The following is an 8,694-nucleotide window of genomic DNA, read 5'->3' as shown; positions in this document are numbered from 1 at the left end:
CTGAAGGGGAAGAGGTGCGCGGCGAAGGCATCCACGAACTCTTGGGAAGGGGAGATTCATGAGACCTCTCCGGGCTATGAGGTCTTGGTTGACGGAGGTGGTTTTCAGGATGATAACCTCCTTCAACTCTGCTGGAGAGTACATCATGGAAGATGCGACGCGCTTCCATTTGATAAGGAGCTCGTCGAACTCTTCCTCATTGAGGGGTTTGAAGGTGACGTCGCCACCGAGGTCTTTGATGAGGTGGCGGACTCTTTTCTTGTCTGCATCGGACGAGGAGAAGCGGTCGAAGATGGTTCCTCCGTCGTTCGAGAGAAGGTCGTTACCTTCAGCATCGGAATCGTCGAACATGACCCACTCCGTGGTTCCCTTGGGGGACCCCGAGTGGTCGATAGTCTTCGGTGAAGAGTCGCGGGTACCCAGGTCGTCCACCATGTTTCGAGGTGAGGGCGCGCGACTGACTGAAGGCTGGTCCATGGCGACGATGCTATGATGGCTTGAAGGATGATGATAGCGAGAGAACTGAAGATTGAAGGCGAGTGGAGTTGAACCCCAAAAGAAAGATAAAAACTTATTCGGCGCTATCTTTGCTGCGTGGTCGTTGTGTCGCCCGGGGGAGAGCTTCCCTAGGCACGTGGCTGAGTGGTTACACGACTCAGTCATGTTGAGCCTCGGCCGCCTGCAAGCTCACTTTTTTCGTCGTAAAAAAATGGCATTTTTTACGACGCTAATAGATTCGCCCACGATAGATAGATCTCAACAATTGGGTCCTCAACAATTGGGTCCTCCAGTCACCAAAGTCGTGTTCGGCGAAGATCTCCCGTCCCTTGCCGCCTACTGACCAAACGTTCCGAATGGTCATCAAAGTCCTCCGACAACAGCTGCATTGATTTTATGCAGTATTTCTAGAGAATACTTACAGTAGAATGGCAGCATGTATATAAAGCAGTATAGATACTAAGCAGTAGTGTGGATGCTTAGTAGTGTGGACACCGTTTGTGGCATGGTGGAGCACACACTGGCAGATGGTGATCAGTGTTGTGATGAGTGTGGAGATGTTTTAAAGACTGTCATCTACCCAGTGGTCGGCGATGTGGCAGCGGTCTAAGGCTTCGTAAATCTTGGTGGTCCATCGTCGGTCGACAGCTCTAGGAGTAGAGAGCCATTTATTACAATCGCATTCATCAATAAAGGTAACAGCTTGATGATCTGATTTTGGTTTGTAAGGTTTGACCGGTTTGCTAGGCCATTTTCCTCGGAAATGTTTGACCATAAGTTTCATTTGTTCATCCGTCTGATAAAACTTGGAGCCGCAAAGATCGAGTATAAGATATGGTGTTGGTAATGTTGCGATGCGTGGTGCTGATTCAGGGCCTAGGAAATAGATAGGGTCTTCTCCAATATTTATATCTCTTCGTAAGTCGGCTTGAGGATATTTTGACCAGTAGTTAAATTTAGCTTGGGTAACATTATCATAACTAAAATCAAAGTCGACCAATGGATGAGGTAACGGTATACGGGCTTTTTCACCATTGTCAACACCTACCAGATGTACTAACTCAGCCATTGGAGACTCCTGATTGTTTGTTAAGATCTCACCTGATGGATCAAGACCCACTGACCGACGATTACTCCTATCCGCCATTATCCCAATCATTGCATCCTCATTAGCCCAAAACGTCTGATTAGCTTTATATTCACCAGCTAACCTATCCACCACTGCATTATTCATCATATAGAACCCTCCTGATAGATATGGCGGATACCTTTCCCCTACGTAATTTTCTTCATGATTCTTATGTGATACTTCTCGTAATACTTTCATGTTACGATTACGTACACCTAACCATAGAAATAACTTATCCGGATTAAATCTAGAATTCTGCCTTGTGGTGGCAAGCAAATCTTCGATCGACTTACGATGACGACTCAACAGGTAATAAAACAATGCTGGAACATTTATCACCATATTGTCGTCACTCTTCACCATCCATTGCCAGTGCCGAAAATCAATGTATGACATCGTCTCTTTGGTTTGTTTACTTTCGATCGGTATCAGTGCAAATCGCGCGCGATCTAATAACTCGTTTAACTCCCCTATTAACTCGCGCCGTGGCGCAGCCTCTCCGTCGCACTCGTCTGCGCCGGCTTCACCTCCAAACGGCTGCGGGACCTTCCCATTTCCGACTAGCTGTACTTGTTCGGCAAGATGTACTTGTTCGGCAAGATGTACTTGTTCGGCAAGATGTACTTGTTCGGCAAGATGTACTTGTTCGGCAAGATGTACTTGTTCGGCAAGATGTACTTGTTCGGCAAGATGTACTTGTTCGGCAAGATGTACTTGTTCGGCAAGCTGTACTTGTTCGGCATTAACAGAAAAATTGCTTCCTGTCTTAGCGTTGGTGTCGTTATGAACCAGTGTGTTTTCAAGGACTCTTCTATGTTCATTATTACAAGCATTGACGTATCTAAGAATGGTGCTTGTCTTGAGGCTGAGTGCGCGGTATGAGTCAATGTAATTTCCGATAATTAGGTCTCCAAATTCGGCGAACTCCTTCTTCAACTGCAGGTCATGGTGACAGAGTTTCGGCGGAAGGGGCCCGGCGCGAAGACGTTTGCGGGTGACGCAGCGTTTGTTTCTTCCGACGGGGAAGAAAGGACGGACGAACGCGTCGATGCCTTCAAAGTAAGAAGGCAGCAGTAAATTATTTCCACGGTGAGCGTATGGATCATCGAAACTGCGCTTCGGCCACTCCAACAGATGCCGCTTCAACCGGCGATTGTGCCAATTAACGTAACGACGCAGTTTCCCGCGCGACTCAACGTCATCCGACTTGGTCTCGTAAAAAATGTTGATATAACTCATTTTCGCACAGGCAGGAGTAACCAATAACGCTGGCAAAGCATGCTGCCCCTCCTCACGAATGTTCGAAAACGGCAAACGCGACACCGTGTCCCGCTCCAACACACTTCGCGGCGAACGACTGTTCGTATACGCCAAAGCACGCGCACACGCGCCGTGCCCGTACACCACCAACCGGTTCAGTATCTCCAATGACACTGGCTCCCTGGACAACACTGGCTCCCTGGACAATACTGGCGCACCCATCTCGACACCCGTCTGGGCAGTCAGTTCGTCCAGCAATCGCGCACACCCGGGACTAATGACCACGTCGTAGTCGATTTCGCGCCCCAAAGCATAGTTCGGCAGCGCCGCTCCACCCTCCTCTTTCCGGCCGAACAAGTCCTTCCAATTCCAAGCCTCACAAACCAAAAATAGCACTGCTCCCTTTAGCAGCCACTTCATTAATTTTCCACCCATTATGAACGGCCCGAGGTTACTGTGCCTGCTCGCGGTTCTCTCAACCGCCGCTGAGAACCTCAAACGGATCGATCTCAGCGACCTCAACCAAGCGCTATCTGTACCAACTCCCTCCCCTTTGCACCATTCGCCCCCTCTGTAACCCCCCCCCCCCCTTTTCTACCCCTGTAGTACTACCCTGTAGTACTACAGGGGTAGTACTACCCTGCCTGGTCTAGCGTCCAGCCACCGGTTCCGTCTGCATCTTTGACCCGCTGTGTCAGGTTGGCACTAATTTGTTTGCCGTAGGTGAACGAAGCCGAAGACTTGGGCGAGAGCCGCTTCGATGACGCATTGAAGCTGAACGCACTGAACCTGCAGGACCTAGATAGCCTGGCGCGGAAGGTCGCCTCGCCCCAGCGCCAGGGAGGGATCTTGGACCTGGACAAGGGAGCCGCCCGGCTCGGTCTGATGGCCGACCGGGCCGAGGGGGAGGAGGATGAGAAGCCGGTGAGGGAAGATGACAAGGAGGGGGTGCCGGCCAGGTTCCGTAACCGTGATCCGTTGCCTCGTATTCTGTTGGGTCCGGCGTGTAGTGAGTTGGGTTACGTGAATGTGTTGTTTAGAACGACGAGTCGCGAGGAGCGGGATACGTTACGAGAGTTAGTGCGAGCGTTTGCGGCGGAATTACGTTTGTCTCACGACGCGGATGCGCTGGACGACGTGTATGGGTGGTTGCAGGATCATTACGGTGATGGTTCGAAGGATGGGTTGGAGCGCACGCGTGTGCTTCGAGCTTTCTTCCCCGTTGGGAATTCGCGCGAGGTGGCTGCGGAGTTCCGCGCGCACAGCGATTTGATTGCGGGTGACTACGAAGACGACCCGCTGATGCAGGCTGTGAAGGCGGGCACCGTATTGCGTTACTTTGCTGATTGCGCCCGCAACCGAGAAGGTAACGGCCACAACCGAGAAGGTAGCGGCCACAACCGAGAAGGTAGCGGCGACAAGAGAGGTGACCGAGGTGGTGAGCAGATGGATAGAGTTCCGCAATGGCAGTGGGTTGTGCGTGTAGATACAAGTGTTGTGGTGAATTTTGCAAACTTGGTGTACTACCTGCGGAGTTTGGATAGCAAGCAGATCGAGTTGGCGGCAGAGAACCCGTTTACGATGCCGTTACCAGCGAAGCCGAAGTTGGAAGACTTTGCTCACCGTTCTTTCCAATGGCTGGGGCATGCGATGACAGGTATGACGGCGGTGGAATCACAAACGCACTTCAATTACGAGCCCTTTTATAGGGGTGCAAGCAGTGTGTTCCCAGACTACAATAGCGCGAAGCTATATATGTTGAATAAAGATACCGTCACTGTACTGGCAGATGAATATGTGCATAACAACACCTACTGGAACAATGAAGACGTCATGGTTGGTCTTATGGCAGATAATTTTAACCATCGACTCGCCTCTCTTACCCGCGGCGGTGATACTGACGGAGACGATGATGTACCCGCTGTACTCGCACCCACCGATGTCTACGGATTGGAAACCAGCTACTCCAGCGCCGCAGCCGTAAAACTATGCGGACCTAAATTCTTTGTACCTCTACGACCTGAAGATGGCTACTCACCAGATGCTATTGAGGAACATGCCAACATATACAAGAAAGAAGAACATCAAAACATCGTTTCTGACATCACAGGATGTGATTGCACTAATTGGATCGCATACCCACCAGCCAAAACACAAGATACAAAAGCTCTCTACAAATACCTACTAAACAAATGCCCCTTCAAGGACCTCTATTGGGACGGTGAACTCGAATGGCTCTAAACCCGCCGCTGAGCAAGGCTACGTGCTATCTTGACCGTATGGCCGCCGAAGGATAGCCGATCGTCCTGGGAGGTGGCCGCAAGGCACACATTAGCCGAAAGGCTCTTTTTTAGTATTATCTCTATTTCCTTTTGCGTGCGCGATCGCGCGCGATCGTGTGCATACCGGTCAAATATGCGGCACATATCCTGGATTTTCGCATTTGGTCTAGCTCAGGCTGATGAGCCCAACATCATTCGCTTTCCAGACATTGCGGGCTTGATCCACAACTGGCAGTCGGCTCGACAAAACGCGCCGCGGCGAACCATCGCCCAGATGCTGTTCGGGTTTGCAGGTAACCCGGAGCCAATCACGTCTGACTCGGCGGCTAGCGATTACAGCGTAAATGACCGCGGACAATTTTTAGACGTGGACTCGTTCGCGAACGCCATCACCGACCAGCTGGGCGTTCCGCTGGCGCTGTCGACGAGACTGGCGGAGCTGAACCATAACTTTGGCAAACAACTTCTGTTGGTATGACTCCTGCCAGCTTTCTCCCCGCATCCATATTCCTCCCCCTCCTCCCCCCGCGTCCATGTCCCCCCCCCCCCGCTCTCCTTTGGACATGTCCATGGTCTGTCGATTTGTGATTTTGTGTGTAGGTGAATGCGGCGATAGGGGATTGGTTGTCCGAGATAGAGCAGCAGTTGCCGATAGGGTATATCTCGTCGGGTGAGATGGTTGATGCTGTGGGCAGTGGTGATCGTGGTGTTGTACCATTAGTGTTTCCGGCAATAGGGGGTATAATTGAGAACATGGTGAATGTGATGACAGCTCCGTTCCGCGCGCCCCGGAGTGAGTTAGATTCAGTGAACGAGTTGGTGCGCTTTTTATCTCCAGTGGTGTTGACTTAAAAAAATTGCTGGATGGAGGGATCGTTAAGTGAGGACCAGACATGTCCCATATGTGCCGAAGATATGGATGATGGTGACCTATCGATGTTTCCATGTCCTTGTGATTATCAGGTCTGTCTATGGTGCTTGAAACGAATTCAGGATGAAAACAACAAGTGTCCGCTCTGTCGTCGGGACTATGATGAGAGTGCCTTCCGCAAAATACCGAGGCCTAAAAAACTGGAGAACAAAAATCGAACTGGAGGAGGCGGTACGGCTATTGGAGGAGGCGGTACAACTATTGGAGGAGGTTCATCTGCCAATGATCTGGTACCGATGGGACATCTGTCGCATCACGCCGCGGGTGTACCAGTGGTGTGTAGACTGTACTTTTGTCCGCCGCATTTACTCAATCCTTCTTTGCTCGCAGAATTTCGCTACATGGCTAAGTACGGACGCTTAATTTCCATTTGTATAAGCACTTACAAAAATATAGACACAGCCTTTGTGCTATACGCAGACGATGAGGCGGCACAACTGGCGCTATGTGATATCAACAAGGCCGCTTCCACCGATCAAGGAGGTCGGGACTTGGACCGTGGTGAACAAGGACGGAGCAAGAAGGATATCCGGCTACACATCGGTGCCGCGAGACATTGCCTCTTCACGCTGAAAGGCACCACCTGTCCTAACGAGGGTTGCTGCCCCTTTATCCACGTCCAACGTCATTCTAAAACCTTCTGGAAACCGCGGTCCGATGAACCCACTATCGACCGCACGGATATGCCCCATATCAGAAGACTCATCCTTAACCCCAACGTTGGTTCCTTCTTCGGCAAGACCTACAAAGAAGTCCTGACCGAAATCGGAGCTCTCCGTAATGCCGGGAGCAATGCTGGTGGAGTCGGGAACACCGACAGGATGGCAAACGACAAATCTGACCGCGGAGCTGCAGGTGAGGAGACCAGAGAGGGAGATAGCCATGAAGGCGGTGGCGGCGATCAGGGCTTTACGGTACGACGAGGTTGGGACACTCGTGCTCCGGCGGCGGTGACGGACACATTGCGTCGAGACGACCCACTCTTCCCCGCACTCGACGCCGTCGCACCCATACCTGCTACCGCCACTGCCACCGTCACCGCCGAACCACCCGCCAAACCACCCGTCAAGAAGAACAAGACCGCCCGCGCAGCGGAATCGAAGTTTGTTAATCCGTTCCAAGACATCCATCGCAAGCCGGACAGCACCGAACGGCAACCACGAAGTCTATCCCGCTCCACAGGCGGCGACCAGGCCCCAACCGACATCCGGGGTTCCGAGACCCGGGGTGCTACTGGGGTTCTGGAACCGGGCGGTAAAGACGGCGCCGGCGCCGGCAGGTTACGGGATGCGACGCAGGAAGTGGTAAGGGATGCTGCCAAAGAAGTGGCGAAGGAGGTTTCCAAGGAGGTCGTTAAGGAAGTGTCGAAGGAGGTGGCCAAGGAGGCCTTTTCCGCTCCCGCTTTCTCCAGAGAGGGGAACACAAGAGAAGGAAACGCCATAGAAGGGAACGCGAGACAAGCATTTCCGAGAGAAACATTTTCGAGAGACGAACAAGACCTTCGAGGTACGGCGACCGAGAGCTCAGCGTTCCGCGACAGACGTCAAAAGTTCGACTTGGACGCACAACACAGTCTGTACTACGAGAAGATGCGGGAACCTTATAGGCTTTATGGCCATCCTCAACAAGACAAGTACGCCTATGGGGACCTAATGAAAAAGGATCCTAGACAGGGGGTAGCCTATAATACTTCGTACAAAGACAATTTGCACAAAGACCACTCCATGTACAGGGACCTGCAAGGCCGGATCCTGCAAGACCTACAGGGCCGGGACCCGCCGGGCAAGGCGTATGAGGAGCCCACGGCGTATAGAGAGTCATTGTTTAAAGACTCGATGGGCGAAGTGAAGAGTCTGTACCGGAAGTCGGCCCGGAAGGATGGTGATTTGAAGACGGATCCGTTCCCACGGGGCGAGTTTGTTTTCATTCCGCCACCGCCAGCGGCTTGTTTTGGGGAACCGATTCTGCAGCATCTGTCTCGTACCAAGTTGGATGCTGTCCAGACGGGAGGTGACGGCGTGTTGCCGGGGGCGCCTCCTGGCTTCTCAGGTCCTCCACCAGGTCTGTCGCCGCCTCCTGGGATCGCTGGACCAAGTATTGGGACCGCCGGACTGGGCACGTCTTCCGGACTCGTTACCGCCCCACCACTCGGCACCGCGACTGGATTGGGATCTCCTGGATCGGCCTCTCCTGGACTGGGAGCTCCCGGACTGGGAGCTCCCGGACTGGGGGTGCCTGGACTGGGGGCTCCTGGACTGGGAGCGCCCACGGCCCCGCCGGGCATGGGGGCTTCCAAGATGGTTGACGAGGGCGACATGAACGGTGTCCTCAATGGCTCGGGAGATCTCTTCGGCTGGGACACTTACGAGGAACCGGGCACGCAATGGCTCGACGGCCTCCTCAACCTCCACCTCGGAAAGACGCAACAGCCCTCCTTCGTCTCCTCCACAGACTTCGAATGGAACCGACCAAGTCCCGACCAAATCGTTGCCCGACTTCTCGCGCCGCAACGCAACCTCCCGCCGCCCGGACGACCCGGGGCCTCCCAAGCGCCCGTTGCCAACAATGCCTGGCACTGCAACCCTCCTCCGTAA

At 53.0% G+C, this 8,694-nt stretch overlaps 5 protein-coding genes across 5 annotated transcripts; 3 read left to right on the top strand and 2 right to left on the bottom strand.

The window, feature by feature from the left end:
• Positions 1-117: 117 nt before the first annotated feature.
• GNI_116490 (hypothetical protein) lies at positions 118-435 on the bottom strand (the record flags this gene model as incomplete). Its single annotated transcript, XM_011133434.1, has 1 exon — positions 118-435. A coding segment is annotated over one exon (318 nt), but the record flags the coding sequence as incomplete, so codon positions are not given.
• Positions 436-1,060: 625 nt separating this feature from the next.
• Positions 1,061-3,322, bottom strand: GNI_116480 (galactosyltransferase; the record flags this gene model as incomplete). The annotated part of the gene is made up of 1 exon (XM_011133433.1): positions 1,061-3,322. One exon carries the CDS (start codon positions 3,320-3,322, stop codon positions 1,061-1,063), a length of 2,262 nt encoding a protein of 753 aa, XP_011131735.1.
• Positions 3,323-3,772: 450 nt separating this feature from the next.
• On the top strand, positions 3,773-5,128 carry GNI_116470 (galactosyltransferase; the record flags this gene model as incomplete). The annotated part of the gene is made up of 1 exon (XM_011133432.1): positions 3,773-5,128. One exon carries the CDS (start codon positions 3,773-3,775, stop codon positions 5,126-5,128), a length of 1,356 nt encoding a protein of 451 aa, XP_011131734.1.
• A 174-nt stretch (positions 5,129-5,302) lies between these two features.
• GNI_116460 (hypothetical protein) lies at positions 5,303-6,021 on the top strand (the record flags this gene model as incomplete). The annotated part of the gene is made up of 2 exons (XM_011133431.1): positions 5,303-5,641; positions 5,770-6,021. The coding sequence occupies 2 exons, from the start codon at positions 5,303-5,305 to the stop codon at positions 6,019-6,021; spliced, it is 591 nt and encodes a 196-aa protein (XP_011131733.1).
• Positions 6,022-6,084: 63 nt separating this feature from the next.
• GNI_116450 (zinc finger, C3HC4 type (RING finger) protein) lies at positions 6,085-8,694 on the top strand (the record flags this gene model as incomplete). Its single annotated transcript, XM_011133430.1, has 1 exon — positions 6,085-8,694. The coding sequence occupies one exon, from the start codon at positions 6,085-6,087 to the stop codon at positions 8,692-8,694; it is 2,610 nt and encodes an 869-aa protein (XP_011131732.1).

Source organism: Gregarina niphandrodes (assembly GCF_000223845.1).
Source record: "Gregarina niphandrodes unplaced genomic scaffold scaffold00027, whole genome shotgun sequence".
Classification (NCBI taxonomy): Eukaryota; Apicomplexa; class Conoidasida; order Eugregarinorida; family Gregarinidae; genus Gregarina; species Gregarina niphandrodes.
The sequence above is the reverse complement of the archived record's forward strand: the minus strand, read 5'-3'. Positions and strand labels throughout refer to the sequence as shown.